The 27,730-nt window shown below is 44.2% G+C and overlaps 1 protein-coding gene across 6 annotated transcripts in view; it reads right to left on the reverse strand.

Annotated features, from left to right (window-relative positions):
* Positions 1 to 27,730, reverse strand: part of DLG3 (discs large MAGUK scaffold protein 3) — a 126,464-nt gene that overhangs the window by 18,998 nt on the left and 79,736 nt on the right. For 5 of the 6 annotated variants that reach the window (XM_075259834.1, XM_075259833.1, XM_075259836.1 and 2 more), the window contains 6 exons: positions 26,636 to 26,805; positions 26,040 to 26,176; positions 25,178 to 25,322; positions 18,990 to 19,143; positions 11,518 to 11,674; positions 11,225 to 11,327 (listed from right to left, as the gene is read on the reverse strand). In XM_075259834.1, the coding sequence (XP_075115935.1) occupies positions 11,225 to 11,327; positions 11,518 to 11,674; positions 18,990 to 19,143; positions 25,178 to 25,322; positions 26,040 to 26,176; positions 26,636 to 26,805 (866 nt within the window). Of the gene's footprint in view, positions 1 to 11,224; positions 11,328 to 11,517; positions 11,675 to 12,168; positions 12,334 to 18,989; positions 19,144 to 25,177; positions 25,323 to 26,039; positions 26,177 to 26,635; positions 26,806 to 27,730 lie in introns of those variants that run through there. The other variant, XM_075259838.1, reaches the window with a different exon arrangement.

The raw sequence follows: 27,730 nt of genomic DNA on the forward strand, positions 1-27,730 counted from the left end.
TCACCTTAGCAAACAAAAAAAATTCTCATAAGCTAAAGCACCCGTAGTAATTTTAGGTGCGTTGGCTACAGGGCTCATAGGATTTGCCAATTTGCTATTACTAGTTTAGTTCCATGAAGCTACAATACCAGGATTCTGAAGCTCATAGATTGTAAGCCCTCGCGGGCAGGGCCCTCTACCCCGCTATGCCAGTCTGTCATTGTTAGTATTATATCTACCTGTATACAGTGGGGCAAAAAAGTATTTAGTCAGTCACCAATAGTGCAAGTTCCACCACTTACAAAGATGAGGCGTCTGTAATTTACATCATAGGTAGACCTCAACTATGAGAGACAAAATGAGAAAACAAATCCAGAAAATCACATTGTCTGATTTTGTAAGAATTTTTTTGCAAATTATGGTGGAAAATAAGTATTTGGTCAGCAACAAAATTTCATCTCAATACTTTGTTCTCTCTCCTTTGTTGGCAATGACAGAGGTCAATCGTTTTGTGTAAGTCTTCACAAGGTTGGCACACACTGTTGTTGGTATGTCGGCCCATTCCTCCATGCAGATCTCCTCTAGAGCAGTGATGTTTTGGGGCTGTCGCTTGGCAACACGGACTTTCAACTCCCTCCAAAGGTTTTCTATAGGGTTGAGATCTGGAGCCTGGCTAGGCCACTCCAGGACCTTGAAATGCTTCTTACAAAGCCACTCCTTCGTTGCCCTGGCGGTGTGCTTTGGATCATTGTCATGTTGAAAGACCCAGCCACGTTTCATCTTCAATGCCCTTGCTGATGGAAGGAGGTTTGCACTCAAAATCTCACGATACATGGCCCCATTCATTCTTTCATGTACCCGGATCAGTCGTCCTGGCCCCTTTGCAGAGAAACAGCCCCAAAGCATGATGTTTCCACCCCATGCTTTACAGTAGGTATGGTGTTTGATGGATGCAACTCAGTATTCTTTTTCCTCCAAACACGAAAAGTTGTGTTTCTACCAAACAGTTCCAGTTTGGTTTCATCAGACCATAGGACATTCTCCCAATGCTCTTCTGGATCATCCAAATGCTCTCTAGCAAACTTCAGACGGGCCCGGACATGTACTGGCTTAAGCAGTGGGACACGTCTGGCACTGCAGGATCTGAGTCCCTGGCGGCGTAGTGTGTTACTGATGGTAGGCTTTGTTACATTGGTCCCAGCTCTCTGCAGTACATTCACTAGGTCCCCCCGCGTGGTTCTGGGATTTTTGCTCACCGTTCTTGTGATCATTTTGACCCCACGGGGTGAGATTTTGCGTGGAGCCCCAGATCGAGGGAGATTATCAGTGGTCTTGTATGTCTTCCATTTTCTAATTATTGCTCCCACAGTTGATTTCTTCAATCCAAGCTGGTTGCCTATTGCAGATTCAGTCTTCCCAGCCTGGTGCAGGGCTACAATTTTGTTTCTGGTGTCCTTTGACAGCTCTTTGGTCTTCACCATAGTGGAGTTTGGAGTCTGACTGTTTGAGGGTGTGCACAGGTGTCTTTAACAACAACTGATAAGTTTAAACAGGTGCCATTACTACAGGTAATGAGTGGAGGAAAGAGGAGACTCGTAAAGAAGAAGTTACAGGACTGTGAGAGCCAGAAATCTTGATTGTTTGTAGGTGACCAAATACTTATTTTCCACCATAATTTGCAAAAAAATTCTTACAAAATCAGACAATGTGATTTTCTGGATTTGTTTTCTCATTTTGTCTCTCATAGTTGAGGTCTACCTATGATGTAAATTACAGACGCCTCTCATCTTTTTAAGTGGTGGAACTTGCACTATTGGTGACTGACTAAATACTTTTTTGCCCCACTGTATTTTGTGTATTGTATGTAACCCCCAAATGTACAGCACCATGGGATTAATATAATAATGTACAGCACCATGGGATTAATGGTGCTATATAAATAAACAATAATAATAATGATGATGATTATACAAGACTATGGAAGGGGGGGGGGGATATCAGAACAGGCCAGGCATGTCAAGGCACTCTATAAACACTAGTATTTTACGCCAAAAATTGGTACATGTATTTTGAATTAAATTCGGAACTCTGACCAAGATCATTTTATGGCCTACCTTCCAGAAATGTATTTTACACCCTTGTGCCAAAAACACTACCTGTGCAGCAGGTGTTCTAAGGACGAGCAGGTAGCCCACTGACTGTTACACATCAGTAGAAGGGGGTCTCTACATCTAGGAATTAATGAGGGCCCCAATTTACAGATACCTTACAGATGGAATCCCCACAATACTATATATCAGACTCCAATCCCCCTGCCCTATAACACATAGCCTGAAAAAGGACCTCCATGTTCATGGTGACCGGGTCCCTATATACACAAGAGAAGAAACCTTTATATTATAACTAGAGATGAGCGAGTACTATTTGAAACTCCCGTTTCGAATAGCACGCTCCCATAGGAATGAATGGATGCAGCCGGCACGCAGGGGGTTAAGCGTCCGGACGCCGGCAAAGTCTGCGCGCTGGCTGCTTCCATTCATTCCTATGGGTGCGTGCTATTCGAAACGGGAGTTTTGAATAGTACTCACTCATCTCTTATTCTAAATCGACAATAACTCACAAGGGCACAGTGTGCACTGCTGTGGATGTATTTGCAGGTAATTTTTGGAAGCTGGATACCCCCCTCCCTATAAATGGGGGTAAACATGACGGAGGCTAGCACACTGCACATTCATCTACTCAGAGATTTGGGCTGAACTTGTAAGATCTAGTTGAGTAATATCAATGTTTTTATATTTACATCAAAATCATGAATCATGTTTGTACGGCAGGGCGGGGCAAATTCCACAGTCCAGATGTCTAATTTTCTGTCTTGTTCATCCTGCGATTGTTTTCTATTGATAAAATAGAAGAAATGGCTTCTGCAATGGTTTAACTGGAAAAGTTACTTTATTCTTTTGATCAGCCATGTTTTAAAGGGAATCTGTCAGTGGGGTGACCCATATTAATCCAGGAATACAGTTAGAACGGCTACCGGATTATAAGACCTTTCATTCATTTCAGATTCAATCTAGAGCAAAGATGGCGGCTCCATTCTGCTCCGTCCTGGAATTCCCGCCGTCCCAACTTTGAGTGACAGGGCAAAGGAGCCAATTTGAAATCTTATCTGGGTGTGTCACTCAATGAAGGGCAAGAAGGTGTCCAAGGGTAACATGGGACGGAGTATTTGGGAGCAACAGACCCACCTTTGATGCTCTGGACAGCTCATTTGCATATTCAAAATAAATTAATAATGGAGGCCAAAATTTTCATTGGCGAAAAGTCTTATATTCAGGTGAGTCTGACGACGGGCCCGTGCTGCTGGTGACAAACGTGGTCATTAATAGGGTTATATTCCCACAGTGCGGTTGAAACTGCCTTAAACGCAAAAAGCAGGTTACTGTTTTGGTTTTCATTCCTCTGTGGTTTTTATAGGTGAAACATACACAGTCCAGTTACATTACTGTGACCACCTGCCAGAATCCAGAATAACCACCCTGGGCAGAGCGGACCGCTGCGAGACGTGCAGGAGGAGAGGGGATGTTGTGATGATGGTCACTGGGATGTTAAGCCATGCCGACTCCATTGCCATGACCGGCTGCGCTAGGTTACGCGGTTGAGCATCCATGGTGCGAACAACCCGATCGAGGTGATCCCACAGATTCTCCATTGGGTTCAAATCCGGGGAATTTGCTGGCCAAGGGAGTACGGTAAACTCATCCTGGTGCTCCTCCAACCAGGCACGTACACTGCGAGCTTTATGACATGTCGCATTGTCCTGCTGGTAGATGCCATCATCCTGAGGAAATACAATTCACATGTAGGGGTGAACATGGTCCGCAAGGATAGATGCATACTTGTGCTGATCCATCGTGCCTTCCACAATGATGAGTGCACCCAGATGGCTGATGACACGTGCCTTCTGCGATTGGGTCTTTAACGTTGCGGTGGTCACATTAATATGACTAGACTGTGTATATTCTACATGTGACCGAATCACACTGAAAACTGCAGCAAAACCGCATGTGCTTTTCCGACGTCTTTTTAGCCACACCGTGCGAATGCACCCTGATGTGGTTAAATATTTAATGGGATTTTTGTTCAGAAATCTGGTGTCATTTTATACCCTGAAATCAGAAGTCCAAGGTGGAATTAGCTTGAACTCTGTGAGAATAATGCTGCTCTGTGTTCTGTGGTTAGACAGGAGATAAGATAAGCCGGCCAGTCATCTGCAGGTAATGTTACTGGTCAGTGCAGGACACTGTAATAAGCGGCAGTCAGGTTAGTTTTACCTCTCTACAGTTTACTTTGTTTTCCTTAAAACCTAAAGTATAGTAATAATGATGTAATGAGTCTCAGGAATCCTGCCGCAAGTGCTTTCATTGCTTAGACCGTAATTCCGACCTAGACAAGTCCAGGACTATTAACCCTTTTATACAGATTTGTATATTTACTTAAACAAAAGTAACCAAACCATATATCACATACAAACAGACCGAGCAAGAAAGGATTGCAGGATAGTAACCCAAAGAGATGGTCTTGTAACCGCAGAACATCCTGTGAACCTGCGTGTACAACTTATCTGTCAGCGCTGTATCACATACCTCGTCTACCGCACCAAATACTAATCCAGAATTCCTGGAACGGTCAAAGAAATCTAATACGACACAGTCTGTCCTTAGTAAATCCGTGCAGCTTCGGGTCCCCTAAATTCTTTCTCAATGCAGTCTCTTTTCTTTTTTTGGAGAGATTAGGAAATCGCAGCATGTCCGTGCCGTGGTTTTTACCGCAAAGTGGGCATGGGATTCGCGAGAGCCCAATCCACTTTGCAGTTACTGTACAACGCTGCAATTTTTCCCACGGCGTTTCCGACTCCTGGGTCCCCAGGATGTGAACTTTCCTCTTCCTGGTTTCAGTGACAAGCTGGTGGATCTAGCCTGTGTGCTGAACAGTTCAGGCCAGCAGTGTGCTCTGAGACTAAGGGCTAGTTCACACGGGGCGGCTTTTGGCGCTGAATCCTCCTCAAAATCCGTCCCCTCACAATAAGGTCTATGTAGACCGCTAGCGAAAAAAGTGAGCAATAGACTATAAGGGGGTCCTTTTTTCTCATGCATTATGTCTTTTGCCTAAACCTAGTAGGCTATATCCGTGCATAACCAGTTTCACATATATACATATTTTACCGGAGCATCGAGCCGTGAATCATTGTGACATTATAAGGGGGTCCGTGTGTTTTCGGCACGTTGTCTGCTCGAGTCATGCAGAAAGAAAAGTACTTCAAGAACTACTGTCATCTCCGCATGACTCGTGCGGACACCGCGAGGACAACACATGGACCCCATTGTAGTATAAGGGGTCCATGTGCTTTCATTGCTCACCGCTTTTTAATGTATTTGTATTCGGGGCCTAACAGTCCTTCATACAGGAGTTTACAGGGTCGTGGATGTAGATTTTAGCTGTTCAGAGTCACATCTAACAGAACAGAAAACTAAACAAGTGGACACTGGGTGAATGCTAAATATTATTATATATTACAATGAATGACAAAAGTCACTGGAGTGTTTATTAAAGCAGTGTAAGTGCGATCCTGGAGATGGGAACACCCTGCTAAACAACTATCCCTTATCAGCAGGAAGTTAAATATGTTTTATGTAGATGTGCTGTAGTCCTGAAGCGGATGGGATTAGACTATAATGCCAAGCACAGTAATGAGAATTTACTTAATTCTGGAAACTCTTGGGATGCGTTCGCACATAGCAATTTTCCGCATGCGAATCCGCATCAGACCTCTCCCTGAATCTGCCTCTCATTGTTTTCTATAAGATGGCAGCAGGACGTTCTGCTCAATCTTGTCGCATATTCCGCGGCTCTGGACTCCCATTTATTTGGGCCTAACCTGCAGCGAAGAGCTGATGTCCTGCATGCTGTTGTGGATTAGGCCCAGGGAGGCCAAACTGTGTCACTGCTGGGAAAGTATTATTACACATAACCTAAAGGTGCCGCTACCATCTGGAAACACAACGATGTGCCAGGCAGAATAAAAAATATACAAATCTATTCTCCAGGATGTAATTAGGAGAACAGCGCCTCTGTATGCTGCCCTCTAGGGGGCAGGCAGAATACTCATATTTACTGTGCTTGAGAGAAGTTCAGGTTTAAGGCCCTTTCCCTGTGTTCAATAAAGCCAAGTGAAGATTGGTCCAACGCTTATCTCAACATATCATACATCCTAAAAGCTCTGGGGGGTTTTTGCTGCAGATTTTGATTCCCTTCTGCTAAATCCACGAGGCAAAGAAGACCAACAACACCGGGCACTGGACCAGCCATCTCTGCAGGTAAGTAGCTACTAGAGATGTTAGCTAGTCTCCTATTAGAATGAATGGATGCAGCCGGCGCGCAGGGGGTTACGGCTGTGTGCCAGCTGCTTCCATTCATTCCTATGGAACCGCAGCGGAGCCTTCACACTGAGTATACACTCTGCTCAGAATCCGCGGAGCGTATACTCAGTGTGAAGGCCAACATTGTTAGCTTTTCCCACAATGCTTGGTCAGTTTCAAAGCATTGTGGGAAATAATCACCGATCTCAATCCCACTTAAAAAGATTGTGTTCGGAATTCCGATCACGATTGTGAAATTTTCTCGATCGCTGTTCGGAATCCAATCTTTTCCGAACACGATCGCTCAACCCTATTACTGATCCATTTTCTAAGAACAGCTATGGGGGGGGGGGGTGATCTAAGATTGATGGCCTATCCTTAGGATGGGTCACACATATTTTTAGCCTGGAACCCCCTTTCATATGCTGTTTTTTTTTCAAAAACACATGAAGTTTTTAAAAAGTTGCCTTTTCCACAACACGGGGACATTGATCCAAGTAACATATGGCCTCAGCCTTAAAGCGACATTTCATGTATACTGTACACCTGCCAGAGAGAACAATTACCCCTAAACAAGACAATAATAGGAAACATTTACAATTACATTTACTATCATGATCCAAAAAATGACATTAGAAACGAGTACTGTACCGGTATATACTCGAGTGTATACGGGAAGTATTGTTGAGGTTATTGCATGAAAAAAAAAAGGTACAAAGGTCACAACAATTCAGTTCTTGCTAGTAACTTTCCTACAGTGTTCACCTTCCTATATACAGAATGTGAACATTGAAGCGAAGCAACTACCAATCAATATCCTCAGCGAGTTACCTAAGACAAGGAAAAAGATTTCTATTTAAATACAGCTCTGAGATTCCTGTAAATGTCACCACCGAGCACAGGAAGACTACATTCAGAAAAATGTGCAATAAAGTGCAGGTTTGTGTATGAAGCAGAGAATACAGATCTGGGGTGCACAGCCGACAAGGGAGTGTCTACTGGGAAATCGACGGAGAATATTTTAGGGCAATATTATGATGGCATCCTTTATAGGGATTCAATCATTAAAATCACATTTTTTGTCCCTAACACGTAGGAATAGCCTTAAGAGAGGCTATTCTTCTCCTACCTTTAGATGTTTCTGTGCGCCGCCGTTCGGTAGAAATCTCAGATTTCGTCGGTAAGCAAATGAGTTCTCTCGCAGCACTGGAGGCGGTCCCCAGCACTTAAACAGCACTGGGGGCGTGCCCAATGCTGCAAGAGAACTCTCCAGCGCCACCTCCATCTTCTTCAGGAACGGCCTCTCTGCGCATCTTCTTCCGGCGCTGGCTTCAAACTTCTAGGCCTCGGGCAGAGCCGACTGCACATGCCTGCGGCCACAAGAAAATGGCTGATTACACGGTTTACTGTAAACTGTGAGTGGTCATTTTCTTGTGGCCGCGGGCATGCGCAGTCGGCTCTGCCTGAGGCCTAGAAGTTTGAAGCCAGCGCCGGACGAAGATGCGCAGAGAGGCCGTTCCTGAATAAGATGGAGGCGGTGCTGGAAATTTCTCTTGCAGCATTGGGGACGCCCCCAGTGCTGCAAGAGAATTCATTTGCATGCTGACGAAAACAGCGATTTCTACCAAATGGCGGTGCGGAGAAGACATCTAAAGGTAGGAGAAGAATAGACTTTCTTAAGGTTATTCCTGTGTGTGATCGAAAAACAAATGTGATTTTAATGATTGAATCCCTTTAAATGGGTTGTCTGGGATAACTAGAAATCCCTACAGTAATCTAAACCCCCTCCCCCTCCTACTTTTTAAAGAACATCAGTTCTGACAAATGGATTGTTACCCATATCCCTGGGACGGTCATGTGACACAAAGTTACGTATTAACAGAACTATTGGCACTATTCATGCTATACTTGCTGTTCAGCGCCAACGTTGTTGACGTAATCCTGGAGGACGTGCAGAGTCTCCTAACAAACCACCATTCATTTTATACGTCCAATTATTCTATTCCTTTCCCCATTATGGCAGCCTACAGATTGACTGCTTGCCATCTACTTCAAAGGCAGAGTAGTGCCAGCAGACATGATGTCATGGATGCCTACCTTTAATCTTGTGCCCACACCCAAATGTTCATGTGAGAGAACTTCGTCTGTATCTTCTTTAAGACTACGACCATTACAGAGACATTGTGAGAGCTCGGCGGAGACAACTATGTGAGAATGAATAGTAACAGACCTAGGGGGAGTGAAGAGCCATAAAAACTGTTTGGGACTGTTTAGAAAGTGTCCACAGATTCCTGTCCGAGCTCAGTGCTGACTATTCGGCGACAGCTCATTCCAGGCGTAGGATAATGAAGTAGTATTTTACCGCCTGTAAGATATAGTCGTCTCAAGGAATGGTTTCTGATGTTTGTGAAATGTACAATGCTTCTGGGTAAACATTCAACGTTATAAAAGTTCCCAGTATCCACCCTGAGCATAGACATAGAATACTCTTATACACCTGCATACCCGGCATTGTAGCCTCTGGTCTACCTTAGGGCTATAGAAGGATATACGTTGGAGTATTCCCAATATCTAGAATAAACACATTGTGAACATAGCCTGAGCCTGGAATAATGGACCGAGGATGCATGTACTTGGGATTAGTTAATGATCACAGTTCCTTCCCCTTCCTAAACCGTGCCCGATTCTTATACCAAATAAACCAAATCTCAGAACTGATATTCACAATGCAGAGCCTCAGCTCAGACAACATGGATCTATAAGAGAAGTAAAAGGATAGAAAAAACTATTTAGGAATATGTTTTAGCACATAGTTACTATTACCAAGGAGGGTGCATGACTTAGGAATGGGCAATTAAAGGGGTTGTCCACGATAAGCGTTTTTTGCAAGGTGGAAAAAGAATAAATCCAAAAACCCCAAAACATCTTCACCTGTCCCTGATGCTCCAGTGTTTCTGCCGCGGTCCAGTCCTGCTGCTCCAGGGTCTTGTTTTGGTGGAAGTCCCTGCCGCATGTGACTGCAGAGGCCAATCAATGGCCTAAGGAAAGGCCACGGGGAGGTCACAGGTAGTCACGTCCACTTTACTTTTCTTAGATCGCTAAAGCCAGGTTCAGATGGGATTTTTTGGGCCGGGTTTTGACATGGAATCTGCATAAGAATCCAGCTCAAAAAAACGCCTCCCATTGAATTCAATGGATCCTTTTGAAAAAGAAGCGACCTGGCCTTTCTTCAGGCGGATTCTGCGGCTATAATGTAGCTGCGGACGTCCACCTCACGACACTCTCTCCCGACTAGGTGCATTCATTTGGGCTTAAACCAAAGCGGATGGCGCGACTGGATGCGCTGTATGTACTGCACCGGCATCCAGGCCCAAAAACCCCCTGTGTGAACCCGGCCTTAGGCTGCGGATTGGCCTTAGCGATCACCTCCAGCAAAACAAAATCCTAGGAACAGCAGGACCAGACCATGGTGGGAGACACCAGAGCACCAAGGACAGCTAAGACTGGGTTGATTTTTTTTGTTTTTTTTCACCTTCGTCCGGTCCACTTGCAAACCCCTCCAAAAAAAAAACAAAAAAAACTTCTCCTGGGTGACCCCTTTAATTGCAAAATAACCAAACCTAAAGGTCAGCTCCATTAATGAATGTGAACTTGCTCACATGGATGATTTCAATGATTTTGCACCCATGCCATCCTGTCTCACATTGCCACTGGCTAATGGATATGTCACTAATGTACAGCCAGGATTGCTGATCAGTAATAGCCAAAACCAAATCCAGTGTCATGGCATGGTATGGTATAAAAATAAGTGACGTGGCCTGTAGACATTGCCTGTTTGCGGCATACAGGGATAAGAATGGTAAGAATTAGAGATGAGCAAGTACTGTTCGGATCAGCCGATCCGAACAGCACGCTCGCATAGAAATGAATGGACGTAGCCGGCACGCGGGGGGGTTAAGCGGCCGGCCGCCGTCAAAGCGGAAGTACCAGGTGCATCCATTCATTTCTATGGAGCGTGCTGTTCGGATTGACTGATCTGAACAGCACTCGCTCATCTCTAGAAAGAATTCTGTTTCGTTGGAAGAGTTTTCCTGAAAATAGGTCGCTCAGAGGTTGTCCCACTGCCGGACGTCTTAGTGACCCCCCTGTATCTGTGCCGGAATAATCAGCGAGAGTACAAATCCCTTCACCACAAGAGAAACATTACAAGAAGTCCATGGATATCCATTGGTAGTCCAAATAAGTTACGGATGTGTAGCTTCATTGAGAGACAGGTTCTCTGCCCCCTCTGTTATAGGGATTACCCAGGATTTCACTACTGATGATCAATCCAGGGAAGACAATGGGACTGAGCTTACAGAACCTCTCAGACACTACACAATGTATATAGCGGTGTAGTTCCGATGCACTGCGACTCCACTAAACAGCCGATTGGCGATGGTCTAACTTTTTTTCCTCGTAGACCACATTCAAAATGTTACTGGCTTCGGCGGACCCGCTGCTGCTACATTTCTACCATATTCCCAAAACTCGTCATAAAATGTGAAGATTAGATCTAACGATGGTCCTGTCAAGTCTCCCCGGGGTCCACCTGGACCACTTTGGGAATCACCGGTCTAACTCTAACCCAATCTGTTAGGTCATCTGTAGTGAAGTTCTGGAAAACCTATTTAATACAAATTACCCTTAAAGGGTATACGAAAATATTGTAAAGCAAACAGCCCTCCGACTCATGACACTGTAACATTTGCAACGATAATACTTTACACGAACGCTAATCTGTTTGAGCCTTATCTGACTTAAAGTGGAATATGGAAAATGTATCTTACCTTCAGGTCGGTATTGTGCTACAATTGTGACGGTTTGCCCTGCCCGCTTTAGTGCAGCAGCAGCTTGTTCATGTGTTGCACTGCGTAGATTCACTCCATTAACCTGCAACAGCAAAATATTCCCATATTAAGCTACAGAGGTAAAAAAAATATATATGTTTTTTCAGATTTGATAGGTAGATAGCTGGTAAGAATCATACACAAGGCCACCTAGGGTAAGACTGTATGATGAGTATAGGTTATGTATATATGTATACGAGTAAAATGAATCAAAAGTTTAACATTAGACTTACAGAGAGGATGCGATCTCCGCGGCGCAGCTCTCCACTAAGGTCCGCCGGTCCTCCAGCGAGAATAAAGGATACAAATATTCCTTCTCCATCTTCTCCTCCGACAATATTAAAGCCCAGTCCTGTCGACCCTTTATGTAGAATGATCTTGCGTGGTTCCCTGGAGACACGACGAAAAGACATGTCTAGCACTCTGAGCCAAGAGACAGAGGCAAACGGCGGTGGAGGATGAGACAGATAATTCAGTGTAAGGCGTGAGACAGAACAGGTAAAAGACAAAGGCTACGTAGAAGGTAAAGGAGTCGGAGGAACATCTGCCTGGACCTTAATCTAGCTCAAAGTGAAATGCAATAGGGAATACAGATAAGAGTTGGCCACAGCAGGAGGATGTTGTAGTCTGTCCCTGTATCAATTGCTAGATGAGATGGAAGCCGAATATAGAAGGTGTTGTAAAGCCGGTCTGACAAGTGCTATCAAAGGAAATCACTGTCTCATGAAACCTCCTGACAAGTTTCAGGGCAGGAACAACTATGGATTGCGACACAACTCATCACATCTGTTCAACCGTTTCCCCAAAAAGAATCGTTCTCATGGACAGCCCTAGAGTCTTCGTCATTTCTTTTCAGATTTTTTTCCCCAATCTCTCATTCCTACCTCTCTTTGTTTGTCCTGTGTACGAATACTTGTCGCTTGGAAGGCGTAGCGCTTGGTGGTCTTCGATAAGACATAGACGAGGAGACGTTCACAGTAAACATGAGGGCGGCTCCCAGACTAAGCTACCACCTCTTTGACTTTGGCTGAGTGCAGGACCCTGCTCCTCTCCTTGTCACTGACCCTATGACTCCCAGCTATGCCGGTCCCACCAGTATGTAAGCCCACTCCTCGCCCTACAGCTTCTCCTCCAGATCTATCATGTTGCAGACGTCTTTGAGCTCTCTTCTCTGGCGCTTGAACACTTAGTTGCTCTCTCCCTTTCTCATTGACACATTCTTTCTCACAATACAAGTAGGGTGTTGCTAACACCTCTCTTCTGTTTCGTCGATTTAACCCTTTCCCGGCCACCTCGATGAGGCAATGATCAGAGAAGGTTTATTTAATGCTGGTCTTTCTATGTATTTGACAACGGAAAGAAAACTATAAGTCAAATCCAAGGCGCAGAATGTGTTTTTTCTTTTCGCTGGTTTGTTGGCGAGGGATAGAGATCTCTAATCTGTGTTACACATTACAAGCTTTTAGTTACAGGGTTCAGGAGGATTGTTCACATTCCCATCATTCCATGTGAGCTGACTGTCATCTGGTCACGGCTAACAGGGGTGATGTCACCGTGTCACATGTCTACCAGGTTGTACCAAAGCTGCTGTTTTACAATGGGGTGGAATGACAGCTGACTAATTTGTGTCGCCTGTTATTCTGCACCACCCTTAGTTATTTCCCTCCTCCATGTGATCCCTCTTCTCACACACCTTTTTGTCTTCACAATCCTTCTTCTTCTTTTAGCTTCCTGTCTCATTTATCACCTTCCCAAATTCAGCCGTCCTATCCTTACTTGTTCTCTTGTACAGTAGAGTACAGTATTGTACCATGAATCAGTTATTGGTGACCACCCGCTAAAAATACAGTAACCAGTGCCACACCTCTAATGAGCCGAGGTGAGGCAGCGGCCTTAGGCGGCGCTCCGGAGGGGGCAGCCGCAGAAATTATTATTATTTTTTTTTTAACTTTTTTTCCCTAAACTAGCGCAGACGTCTTACTGCTGGGTAAAGAGGAGGCGACAGCGGCGAGGTCGGTAAGAAAAATATTTTATTTTTTTGTTTTATAATAGGCTGCTACCTGATGGAGTATCCCCAGCAGGCAGCTGCCTATTTAACTACCCCTCAGGCCTGCTCACTGCCACCCCCGCTTCCCCTTCTACTATAGGCCGTGGAGGGCGGCAGGCCTGGGCCCACTACCACTATTATTATACTCGGGGGTCTTTTCAGACCTCCTATTATAATAATCGGAGCCCCAGGGCAGGTGAGGCAATATAATAAACAGTGTCGCTCACCTCTCCGGGATCCGATGTTAATCCTAGCAGGCTTCGGGCCTGTATGGTAATGTGTCAGACGTCACGTGGTCTGGGATATTACCATATAGGTTCAAAGCCTGTGCTAGCAGTACCATACAGGCCCAAAGCCTGTGTTAGTAGTAACAGCCTATTGATCTTTTGATCGTCCACCTCAGGCAGCAGAGAGGCTAGGTTCACCACTGACTATCATTGCAGATTAGTTTAGCCAGCCCGTCAGTCAGTTCTCAGCCACTAGTCCTAAATAATCTGACTAGTTAGTAGATTATAAACCTGAAACAGTAAAAGCACTTCGCCAACATTTATCTCTCGGCTTTACGCACATATCGTGAAATCACGCATATGAAAATTTTTTAACTCGGATGAGAGAAGTGCAATCTTAGATCTATATAACTCTGCATAACTTTTCCTTGATCTGTTTCTTTGACACAAAACACAGCTGCAGATTGCTTGTGGTGCGTCTGCAATGCAAAATATGGATCCAGCCTAAGGCCGTGTTCACACGGCTTCATGTGGATTCTGACAAGTATTTCTTATCTTTTTTGGATCTGTCTGCTGCATAGGTAACTGTACCATAGTTCATACATGCATGGCCCTTGTCACTATGTCACTATGAATAAATGGGGCATGTTAATTCACGCTGCCTCCCACAGGCAGGTTCAGCCTACTGAATGCAGTGGGACTTTTTTTTTTGCAATAGAGAAATCAAAACCTTATTGAGCAATTTGCAAGAAATTCCAAAGCGATTTCCATATCCCTCTATATAGAAGCAATAGCCACTACTTTTTGAAGTCATTTCAGCTTTGTAGCAACCGAAAAAGAAACCACGAGCGTCCCCACTGACTGAAAAGATTTGGAGAAATGAGTGCAGAGCTATCAGGGCGATATCGCAGCATTGTTTGAGTGTGATAACACTTCTAGGTGTAGCCATAAGCTTTCCTGTCCAAAGCAATTCATTACTGAAACCAGCGCAGAGGGGAAAAGTATTAGGCCCGGGTCACATCTGCGTTCGGGCCATTACAGTCCTACAAGCAGCACTTTTCTCTCTGCATTTTTCGTGCAGAAGCCACATGGTCCTCATTATTATGGGGTCCGTGAGTTTCCTTAGATAACCGCTTATTTGTGAGGATAGGTTTGCATTTGGGGGGTCCCCAAGCAGACTCCCTGAATGCAGATGTGAACCGGGCCTTAGGGAAGTGCATTGTAGGTGTCTATAAATGATTAATGCTTCAGTCATCAACCTGCACCAAAGGAATAATCCCTAATGGCACCATACAATCATAATACTGGCATAGAAGGAGGATATTGAGGCTCATATATACTGCAAGACCCGATCTTGTGCCAAATGTGCAACCTCAATCTCTGATCCATGGCTTGCTGGCCTCGACCCGGATGATTTACTAAAACTCATGCCAGTTTCTTGGTGTGATTTAGAATGGAAATCTACGCCTGTTCCTACTGGCGTACAATACGAGTCTTCAGAAAGCACTGGGGCCATCTCTTCTGTCTTCTTCTGCCGACGCCTCTTCCGCCACGTCATCAGCTGACGGAGCTAACTGTGTGTCCGTTCGGCCATTTTCCCGTGGCCTAACGAATGCTCATGTAAGAGGCCACAGGAGAAAGGCTGAACGGACATGTGCAGTCGGCTGAAGACGACAGAGGCTTCGCTGGATCGTCTTCGGTGAGCACAAGCGACGTCTCCTGTACTTTCTGAGGACTCATTTGCATAAGGAATAAAAAAGAAAATTCTCAAGAACAGCGGCGCGGATCAGCATAAGAAAGGTAGGAGAAGAATCGCTTTTCTAAAGGCTATTCCAATGTGGTCTTTGTAGAAAATGGGACTTTAATGATAGAATCCCTTTAAGCATACTACTTAGAAAGCCGCCATGTTTGGCCATATACCCGACAGTACACCTAAGGATTCAGAGTATTTAGTTTGTGGATACTTTGCGGATTTAGAATTCTTTTGGTTTCAGTGAAATCCTGGAGTTTTCTTTAAGATGCCTAAACTGATTATTATCCCGTCTGTGTGTGACTTAGTCAGATATTAAATTCCCAGCATTCATCTCGGAAACTAGAGGTTTGCAAAACAGGTTTAACCGGAATTGGTCATAATATCTGCACAGTACATGTAAGTCTCCTAATGAAACCTTCCACTTATTCTTCATTTAGTTAGATGATCCAATCTAATTACATATTACAGTTATAACAAGAAGACACAGAAGTATCTGTATAAAAAGTGTCTTTGGCCATCAGATTTTATAAAACAGGCTACCTCCCATACAGGTGGATAGAAATACGGAGCGAGAACAATATATTGTCCCATCAGCATCAAAAAAATCTAAGAATTTGGATAAAGGTCAGGAATGACGAGCAAAACAATCTTTGAAGAGTTTGTTCAAACAAACCTTACCTGTAAAACACACTTGTACACTTGTTTTACACTTGACATCTGTTTGGCTGTGCAGAGCGGCACGACAGGTTGTTCCATGTCTTCTATGCGCCATTCTGAGCCATGTTACATAATGCACACTTATAATTGCCACCGACTTTGGAAAAGGGGTCACCTTTTACAACGGAAGCCTTAGTGGAGTTGTAAATCAGTATTGGGACGGCCAAAAACACCCCCATAAAGGTATCTAAAATGTGCAGTTGGGGCACTCGCTTAGGTATCCATTATGGATACCTAATGTGTAGGGGGTGCCTGACTGTCCAACTGCAGCTCTGGGGTAAACCAGGATTGAATGTTGAATTTAAAATGGTAAGTGAAGACCCCCAGATCAGCCCACAAACCAATCAGATGTTCTCTGCATAGTATACAGATGACTGCATGCAGTATATACTGGCCCCGCTGTACTACATACAAATGAATGGGAGCTGAGATAATAGCCAGATACTTCCTCCTCCAGCCCCCTACACGGTACAGAGAACAGCTAATCGGTATGGTGGGGGATGCCAGACCCCTATTAGTCAGTCTTTACAATGCTCAATTTTTTTATCTTCCCCGTGAAGTGTAACATCACAGATAAGCGTCAATTTCTCATCCCATTCTTCCCGTTTTGCAGATCTGATTCCGCGTGGTTGTGTGGAAACTGGTCGCCATTATTGTCAGCTGAAAGTGCAGCTATGTAAATAACGTACACTCAGTTTTAGATCCCATGGCCGACAATGGAGTGGAGGTAAACCATTAGGCCAAGCAGCAGAATTCTCACGTCCGGCGCAATATACAGACTGACCTTAGCAAGTTACTCGACATTAAAGGAAAGGTTATGTAAAGTGCACTGGAACGTTGCTATTTCAGATACAATATCTGATGAAACGTGTATATGGATAGGATCTTCATAGACATGTTCTATGTATCCATAAGGACAGGTGATACAGTAATGTGAAACCACCTTGAACATATAAAAATGTCTCCTTTAGTCGTGTTTTCTCTATTTCCACTTGTCCCGTGACGGCGTTGTCTTTGGAAGCTCTTTCCTGGTTGTCTCTGTTTCCTGGTTGTTACCTGCAGCTCTGCAAACATGCGGTAACACTGAGCCTGTCATTTCTTTTAAAGAACAAGTGTCCTTGCTATAGGATCACAACTTTAAAGTTACAGATATAGTCCAGAAATGCACGGGGTCGGGAGACTACGGGTGGATCATACTGGACGTATATATATCTCAGTATACTCAGTCATAGCCAACCTTGTGCCTGGTTTATGTACAAGGAAGGCAGGATATCTTAACATTACTGCCCCCATGTGCCTGACCGAGCTCATTAAATATATGCAATGTGTGCCTATACCTTAAATATTACCGTTGTATGTGGAAGATCAGGCAGATTTGTATTAGATTTCATTTTTTCTGTCTTTTAATTGTTTTAGATTTCTCTGCAGTAAGCGTTATTCTAGTATATCCGTACATAAGGTGCACACTGCAGATGATCCAAAATGGAAAAATATACCAAACTGTCCAATTTTTGTTGCAAGTTTTATTATGCAATAGCTCTGATTTGCCTATAGATTTCAGCCTATATATTGCAGGGTGTGAAATGCATTTGTGAAAATCTGCAGCATGAACTAACATGCTGCGTTATAAGGTTCACACTACCACCACTGTCCGACCCGGGGTTTTTGTCCTAAATCCCGGGGAAATTGGACAGGGGACGGCTTGCTGGCAGTCAGCGTTAAACCCCATTCATTTGAGTGGGTTTTTAAAAGTAGCCGCCGGTGTCCGCCTGGAGCCTCTTGCACAGACACAAAGTCGTCCATGCAGGACTTTGTGTTCGTGCAAGTCGTCCCCTGTCCAGTCCCCCCCGGGGTTTAGGACAGAGACCCCGGTGTGGACAGCAGCGATACTGTGACCCCAGTCTTACAATTGCACCATACAGCAATTTCCACAGCAGATCCGCACAGATTTTGACATAAATTGTGGATGATAATTGGTAAATTCTCATCCGCTTTGCCGCTATGCTAATCACTCTAGGTTTCCCTCTGCAATTATGCTGCAGAAAATTTGTGATGTATCTGTCTCACATCAATATACCCTTAAGGGGTTTCAGTATTCGGCGTGTATACATGTAATTCTAACCACAAATGTCTCCAGATGGAAGACCACAACCAACGCACAGGATTCATGAACTAGTCCCACCATGCTAGGAAAGCCTTGGACGTGTGGGCACTGATCAATGTGCACAAACAAGATTCTGGGTTACATGTTAGCCAAATAGAAGAGAACGTCATTTTTTTTTCGTTATTTGAGCAGCATGAGCTTACAGGCTTGGTAACAAAACAGGTTATAATGACAAACTTCTCAGATTCTGTATAATTTACCTAGAAAACACTCTGTAGTGACGATCCTGGCCGGGAGTCAAGCACACGTCAGGCTGCAATTTGTCAGGGACCTTTCTTGACATCCCGATTCAATAAAGTATTCCTTGTGCAAAGTGAACCGTCTCTATCAATGTATTACAGCAATGGTGATTTCCTTGTCCCGTGATCAGCGTCTGCTTTAGTTCTGCACTTCCCTGTCAGTACAATCCCTCACCCGTCCATAGTGCACAAATAGTTGTAAACCCTGAACTCACCCAGCTATAAACTCTGCCGACTCCATGTTCCACCGTTCCTGTGTCGAGTCTATGTCAGCCTGAAGTGGGAGGTGGAAGCTGCTGAATTTTTTGCCTTCTGTCACTATTTCAACACTCCTGTTCTGACTTGTTCGCAACGTTACTGAGTTTAGAGTTACTCTCTTTAGACAGCTGTCTGATTTCCTTATTACCGGCAATGTAATTACAATGTGACGAACCCCTGAAAACATTTATTAATAGCTTTTTCTACTTCATAAATGACAAAAAAAACCATGAAAAGTAATGTCACTGTTGTTTGGAGACAGTCTATAGTCCTGTGTCTCGGGTCACACCTAAGCCTCACCTGGTGAAGTCTTCTTCTCCCAGCATATGTCTTGGGACAGGAGAGTATCTGGATGGGGTGACTTGAGGGGGCTGATAAGGAGATTTACTCTCCACGCTGCTCAGGTATCCTCCCAGAGTGGAGTTATGGCTTATGTGATTATCAACAGTGAAAGCTGGAAATGCAAAAGGCAGATTAGAGAAGGGAGACCACAGATCTCATTGGGAAATACAGTATATAGCATCAACATATACAGAGCACTAAGCTATACAGCCCATATTCACAATGAGAGAATAACATTTGCTGCATATATAGTAGAAAATAAATATATCATTGTGCAATTCATCTGCGTGCAACAGGTAACATGGTTAGGATTAGAGATGAGCGAGTACGAATAGCAAGGCACCCATAGCAATGAATGGACCCGGCCGGCACACAGACGGGGCTGGCGTCCTGCCGCTTAACCCCCTGCGTCCATTCATTCCTATGGATGCGTGCTATCCGAAATAGTACTCGCTCATCTCTAGTTAGGATGCTTTCACGCTACAGTTTTTCTGACCATTGCTCTGATCTGTCTGGAGGGCCAGAGTAACGGACATTAAAGTCTGTCAGCAGGAAAATTGGTACCAGACGAATGACCGTATCTTGTAGGGCTGCTGATACACTTTCCAAAGATGCTTTCCTTATTCTGCATTACAGCGCCAGTGTTTTATTATTATGCATATTACAATTAAATTTACATTTTGTCGCCAATTATCTGGAGGGGAGACAGAAGCCCCTTAGCAGGAAAAGAAATGCCCCAAAAACCCTTTTTAGATAATATGCATAGGGATAAAAACCCTGATTTTCATGATAATGGATCTGCAATGCAGTATAAGAACGCTATCTTGGGATAGTGCAGAAGCTGCTGTGCAAGATACTGCTATTAGGCCGATACCCATTTTTTTTGTGGACAGACTGCTATTAACAGCTTCCGAACCATCCATAGAGTATATACATCCAGAAGTGGTTGCTTTGTTCTGCTTGGACGTATCAGTACATCCTTGCAGTTTTCAGCTGCTGCACGGAATTGTGGAGCCTGAAACAGGGAGCCTAGAGAAGGCAGGGACAGTTTATTACCATCCCTGCCTTCCCAATCGCTGTATACACAGTGCTCAATGAGTGCTGTATACACAGCTATGGGCGCCGCCATGATGGGGCTCCCCTCTGGGATCAGAGTGTGTTAGAGCTGCTAGGTCCTACATTATAGTTATGGGTAGGAGGCTGTATTCCTAAATGCACCAGCCCCAGTTACAGGGAAAATCAGCCGCCCCCACAAACAAAAAAGTGATCAGATGTCCCCAAAGGTCTCTAATGACCTTATGGGGACACAATGTTAAAAAAAACAGAATAGAAAATGTAAATAAAACAATTAAAAAGATAAAATAATATGTCAATAACACGCCCTTATCACAGGTTCTAGCCCCCCCCCTGACGGAGAGGAAAAACTATTTTAAAAAGTTTCTTAGTAGCACTTTGTGTTTTTTAAATAAAAAAAATTGAAAATGAAAAACACATTGACCCTCCTCTTTTGTTTATAGGCAATCCATTAGGCCATACCTATGCCATATAAACATGGCAAGGCTGAGGACATAGTGTCAGACACCCAACTAACACGGCTACCTGTCTACGCTCCCCAATCACATTGCCTCTCTCGGACTAACCACCTATATTCCACTGTCACTATTAATTCAGCAGTCCTAACTAGGGTTGAGCGATCGGGATCGCAAAAGATCAGATTCCGATCGGCAATCCGAGTAAATTTCACGATCGGAATTCTGACCCGATCTTTTCCAGTGGGATCGAGGTCAGAGATTATTTCAAGATCAGCTCAACCCTAAAGGTGACTTTTCCCATAGAGAACCATTGACTAGGGTTGAGGATCGGGATCGGAAAAGATCGGATCCTGATGGGTGATCGAGCAAATTTCATGATCGCGATTGGCTGGAAAATGATCGGAAATCAGATTTTGAAATCGATCCTGAAATCTCAAGATCGGCTCAACCCCAGTCCTAACCCTTCTTGTGAATACTGCTGCAAGGTACAAAAGCAACGGAAGGGTTCAGCAACCCCACCTGGCACTGGCACACTGAAACTTCAGCTGTTGTTCAAAGATGGCACTGACAAGACAACAAAGGACTGCAAAATTGCACGGCCAGCAACAAGAACCAGGCAACAAATAGTATTTCACTGTGAAAACATCGGCGGCCTAGTCCACTATCTGGCCAAAGCCTATGCAATGGAGTGCCGATCGGCATGTTTACCCATGAATAAAGACGATGTTCCCTCAAGTTCAATCTGTAACCCCACAGTGTTTATCCAGAAGTCCAGAGGTGGATTCCTGTTGTACCGTATTAGGGGAAAAATTATTTCCCAACTCCAAATGTGGCAATCAGAGTAAATCCCCAGATCGACATCATTAACAAAAAAAACCCAAACTCTTATACTTTATAGCTAGATTTATTAAACCCTCAATATCATTTGTTATTACATAATCCTTTAGCCCTATTTAAAAGCTAATTTAGTATTTGCCATTACCTCTTGGGCTAGAGCATTCCATAGTGAAGAACACCTTCCTATATAGATGCCTAAAAAAGTCTTTCCTAAACCCAGAAACAATGTCCCCCTACTCCCTTGCCCACTTCTTGAACGGAATAAATAGTATCCGTTTTTTGTATATGTAAATTAGATCACTTCTAAGGTGTCATTATCAAGCCCGATTTTTATAGCCAAGATAAAAGCTGACCTTCTGCCCCATTCAATAATTTAGTTGCCTGACTTTGAACTATCTTGTTTTAGAATGTGAAGCTCAAAATTGAATTCCATATTGTAGTTGTGGTCTAACAAGGAATTTATAGAGTGATAATATTACCGTATATACTTGAGTATAAGCCGATTTTTTCAGCACAGTTTTTGTGCTGAAAAAGCCCCCCTCGGCTTATACTCGAGTCAAGTAAAAAAAAAAAAAAAAATATATATATATATATATATATATATATATATATATATATATATATATATATATATATATATATATATTTTTTATGGGGGGGGGGGTCTATGACCAGCCGCAATAGTAATGTATAGAATCTCCCATAAAATAGTGGGAAAAAAAAGAAGCTTTAAAAAATATATAATAAAAAAATAAAGTAAATAAAAGTTGTAAATCCCTCCTTTCCTTAGAATACATCTATAAGTAGAAAATGACTGTGACACACATACACATTAGGTATCCCTGTGTCTGACAGTGCCCGGTCTACTGAATATAGGGAATCTGCAGTGCTCCTGTCCGTCGGGAAGGGGTTAATAGGAGCACTGCAGATAAAAAACAAATCCTCAAGCTCAAATGGGGGAAAAAAAACAATCCTCAAGCTCAGGGAAGGGGCAGACAGAAACCAAAACACCTCCTCCCCTTCCCCAGCAACTACTGCACCCAAAAACACCAACCATTTTAATTTTTGAAATTTTCCAGTAGCTGCTGCATTTCCCCCCCTCGGCTTATACTCGAGTCAATAAGTTTTCCCAGTTTTTTTGTGGTAAAATTAGGGGGGGTCAGCTTATATTCGAGTATATATTACATTACAGTGGGAATAGACAACCCATTGGAGCCGCAATGTGATTAGAACCCTAGGCGGGTCACAGCACATAGTTCAATGCCATGGCGAACCAAGTGAAGTTTTTAGAAGATCGCATACTCAAAGAACTATGGCTAGTTTGAGAAAAAAAATTGCCACACTCAAAAATGTATAGAAAGAACAATCTATTCATTTATTCACCGAGAACATATTCAATGTGGACGTGTTTTTGATATTAGAGATAATGTGACCTGTACGTAGGGGATTGCATAATATATGTGGTCGTCTATTTCAATGTACTGGAGATGCTGGATTTGAGTATATGAATTGCGGAACCTAGAAATTATGCGAATTATCCAGAATATTGAGGGGCCGGAAACAATAGTGCAAACATGTCAACTGTGCTGAGTATTTAGTGCTGCCGATTCAGTCTGATGTGAACTGATACTTGTATGATGACATACGCCGAGTGCTTTTATGGGCCACTAATTATATAGTCATACATAGACGCACTGGTCCGCTGACTAACTGCTTCTATTTAGTTATATTATTTGGATGTATAATTGGGGATTTTCCATGAACATGCAGGCATTCAAAAGTTAAAAAAATCTCTGAATTTTTTTTTTTTTTTAATTTTTCATAATTTTTTTCTCTAGCCATCTTAGTGATTAGTTAGTTGCCAATAGATAAGACCATGAACGGAGGAACTTTCTATGGTCTGGCACTTGTCAAACTCAGCCATGATTTCCTTAATGTGGATGGGTAACTCAGCCACAATAAAAAAATCATGGCTAGATATCGGACAAGTCCCTGCATTCACGGGTGTTCACAGTACGATCAAGACAAAAGTTCGACAGCTCTAGAATGGGTGGAGAAAATCTTTAAAATTTGCAAAATTTTTAATCCTATTAATAGAGTTTGGATGTTTGTGGGTTTGTGTGTTTGGATGTTTGTTCCTCAATCACACTCGAACGGCTGAATGGATTTCCTAGAAAATAAACACACACCTACATATTGGCCAGGAAGGGGTAATAGGCTACTTTAAAAGTGTCTCACTCACCCCAAAACGCCACCGCGACCCTCCAAAGTTGTCGCTTGGTCCACTGTCGGGCCGGGCATGACGTCAGCGCAGGTAGTTAGACGCCACTCCTATTGGTGCATGGCGGTGTATGGGCGGGATAGGGAGCCAGCACAGCGGCCCATAAGTTTGCGCCGAATTGTGGGCGTGGCCAGCGCGCGGGGACTCCTCTCTGAACATGGCGGCTGCCCGCATGCTTCCGGACGCCGCTGACATGCCGACCAGCCACACATTGCCTCAGGCCGGCGTAGCAAGCAGCAGCGCATCCGGCCCGAACAAGCCCAGCCGCACCTACCCTTGAACTCTGTGACTGGGAACACACACAGCACGGAAAGGACCGCACACACTGAAAGGTCACACAGCTCCCCAGCATCTACATGGTGAGTGCTGCGGGAACAGGGATTGCTGGCTTGCTTAAGGGGAAGAGGGGTGGGGGGGCACGAGTGATCGGTAGGGGCCGGGGGGGGGGGGGGGGTTGCTGGTTTGGAGGAGGTGCTGGTGGTAGGGGTTACAGAGGGGGGCCGGGTTTCACACCAGAGGGCAGAAGGCAAGTAGGGGGGAGGGGGGCCACATTTCACATGTGGAAAGGGGGGGGGACCGAGCTCACGGGTGGGTGGTGCTGGGAGGAAGGGGTAGATGTAGGAGGTGACTGGAACTCTAAAGGGGGAAAGGGGGCCGGGGACGCAGGTGGGGGGTAAGGGGAGAGCCGGGGGCGCGGGTGGAGGGAAAGGGGAGGGCTGGAGGTGCAGCAACGGGGCCTTGAGGTCCCGGCCCACGATGCTGTGGGAGGTGACTGCGCTGGCCACAAGGAAAGGGCCGTGGGGGGCCACGGGCCGCGCTGCAGGTGGATCGCGCAAGGGTGAGGGGACAGCGGACGAAGTCGCAGGTTATAGCTAGTAATCTATTAAAAAAATCTCTATAACTAAATGTCCATCATCCCTTATGATACCATTTTTTTAAAGACATACCGGTATATATATTTATTTATTTTTATTTTTTCTCTGGGCACCAGAATATTCGGTGTGTTGCACACAGAGTTTTCCTGTTGATCATAGAACTTTTGTGTTGTCTTGAGCCCCTCTGCCTTCAGTTTTTTCTGGTTTTTCGGACTTGTGGAGTTGCCTTTGGAACCAGAACTTTTTGTGCTGTGTGCACCATTTCAAAGAAACATTGGATTGTTGGTTGTGCCCCTGATTTAGAAAAGAAAACCGGCTGCCAATTATGTCAGCTGACTCTTCGGCCTTACAGGGCAAATAATGCTGCTTCTACTTGTGACCCCACTCCTGCAGATCATAAAGAAGAATGCAGCTGCTTTACTTTTTTCCTTCTTGGAACAGGACTTGGCTAACTCCCCAAATGCACCAGGAACTACAGAATCACATAGTTCAATACCAGGTACTGGCAAACTACTGTAAATGGGTGCTGTCTGGAGAACCAAACCATCATTTTGCCACTACTTTGTTGCAAGCAAAGCTTAGACCTTAGTGGAAGCCATGCTATATCAGTGATATACTTACTGCTAGCATAGTCAGGGGGAGCATAAATCTCATTGAGATGTACAGGGCCAGGCTTAGCTACTTTGAGATAAACCATGTCAGAGGTGTTCTTCAGTGCAGCCACCGCTTCCTCGTGTCTGACATCCTGCAGATTGGTGTTATTCACCTGAAAAACAAGCAAGAGATAGAATATCAATTAAAAGAAGCCTGCATTGGGTTACGGGCCTATATTCAGGACAATAACAAGTATTTGCAGGAATGATCATTCCCTATAAGCATCCCATCTAATTGTACTGCCACTTGCTGCTCAGCTGATTTGGCGCCGATTTAATACCATAGTGGACCCAGGTGAAACATTTCCTAAGTTGGCAGAGTTTGACAGGTTTTCTATACCCATTTGTATGTTTTCAGTCTTTTCGCCTCGATCAGTTGCCAATGAATATGACCATGAATGCAGCAAGTTTCTATGGTCTGAGAAAGCCAGCCATGATTTCTTTGTTATGGCTGGGTTATCTTCTTCTGTAGCGTACCTGTCCGATCACCTGTCCACAATAAGGAAATCGTGACTGGGTTTCTGATAAGTCCCAACTATAAAAAGTTCCTGCATTCATGGTCATATCTATAGACAACCGATGTATAACAAACGGTTACCACTGACATAAATGGTGCAATCTAAATTCCCTATCAGTCTGTCTTTGGAGTGTGGGAGTAAACAGGAGTACCTGGAGAAAACCCATTCAAACACAAGGAGGACATACAAACTCCTTGCAGATGTTGTCTTTGGTTGGATTTGAACCCAGGACTCCAGCGCTGTATTTATCATCATTGCTAGGATTTGGCTATGTAAGACAGTATACGGATTGTTAAGTAGGTGGATACTCACAGCTAAAAGCCGGTCACCAATCTGCAGTCTTCCATCTTTCTGTGCTGCTCCGCCTTCAATGATTTTTGTGATATAGATACTGTTATCCCCTGGAATGTGCTGGTTACCAATACCTCCAGCAATACTGAACCCCAGCCCTGGAAAAAAGTGAGATTAAAGCTGCTATGTACAGATAGAGATCACCTAGTTATCAAATTACTTGTGAAAGATAAGAGCAGTGGACATTAGATAACAGTAACCTAACATGTCGGAATCGTGACGTTTTCATTGAAATCGGTTTGCCTGTGTGGATATTATTTGCCTGTATAACAGATAGGACGTATGTTTTTAACTGTAGTAGAGAAGAATATACTGCAAGTGGTAAATGTGATGTACATGTGATGTGATGTGTACTGCTGGTCTATGTGCTCATACATGCTTTATAACAGTTTATTTTTCCAATTGTAATGGAGTTGCAGCTATACAGGAGCAGCCATTGGGATGATACTAAATATTCTTGGCTCTTAAGGCGCACTGATATTATAAAGATCCTTGAAGGAGTGTTTATCGTGCACTAAGTGTATCATTCTTCATTCTCTGATCATTTACATTCTGACCTTTAGGTCCTTTGAGTAAATTAACCTCCACGATAGTCTCAGGAGGGCTTTGCCTGCGTCGGACCAGCAATCTCACGACCGGCCCGGCCTCCTTCAGAGCCTCCACGGCTTTACTGTGCACCACTTCAGTTACATCCACGTCATTGACTCGCAGGACACAGTCAGTCACCCTGCACCAAAAGCAAAGGAAAAGATTAGGGGCGGAGAAGAGAATAATGACTAATAATAATAATAATAATGTCGAAAGGTTTGTACGGATGATAGCAAATATATAAAACAGGTTAAGAATGCTATAAAAGAAAAACATACAAAACCCCACATACAGACCTCCCTGTTGCCTGCGATTTGCATTCAAATGCTTAAAGGGATTCTATCATTAGAATCCCTTTTTCAGATAATATTACGTCAGAATAGCCTTAAGAAAGGCTATTCGTCCCCCAACTTTAGATTTCTGCTCCGTGCTGCCTTTCCATTGATATACTGTTTTTGTCCCCGGTATGCAAATGAGTCTCCAGACAGCACAGGGGGCGTGCCCTTGCTTCCTGAAGACTTTACAGCGACGCCTCCATCTTCAGCAGCCACGCCCCTCTGCCCCATCCTTCATGTAGTCTTCTTCCAGCGAGCCTGCGTTTGGGATCTAAATTCTGCACATGCGCAGTTGGCTCTGCTTTCAGGCAAAGTCAACTGTGCATGTCTGTTCAGCCATTTTACTGTGGTTGCTTACATGAGCGTACTGTTCCTGTAAGCGGCCACAGTAAAATGGACAAATAGACGTGTGCAGTCAGCTCTCCCCTCAGGCTTCGGGCAGAACCTTCGGGCACATGCGCAGAATTTAGATTCCGAATGCAGGCTTACCAGAAGAAGACTACACGAAGGACACGGCAGAGAGGCGCGGCTGTAGAAGATGGAGGCGTCACTGGAGTCTTCAGGCAGCACAGGGCACGCCCCCTGTGCTGTCTGGAGACTCATTTGCGTACTGGGAAAAAAACTGTATATCAATGGAACGGCGGCGCGGAGCAGAACTATAAAGGTAGGGTACGAATAGCCTTTCTTAATTCCATCGATTTAGGCCCAGGCAGGTAATCTTTGGAGCCA

Source organism: Leptodactylus fuscus, chromosome 11, assembly GCF_031893055.1.
Source record: "Leptodactylus fuscus isolate aLepFus1 chromosome 11, aLepFus1.hap2, whole genome shotgun sequence".
NCBI lineage: Eukaryota > Metazoa > Chordata > Amphibia > Anura > Leptodactylidae > Leptodactylus > Leptodactylus fuscus.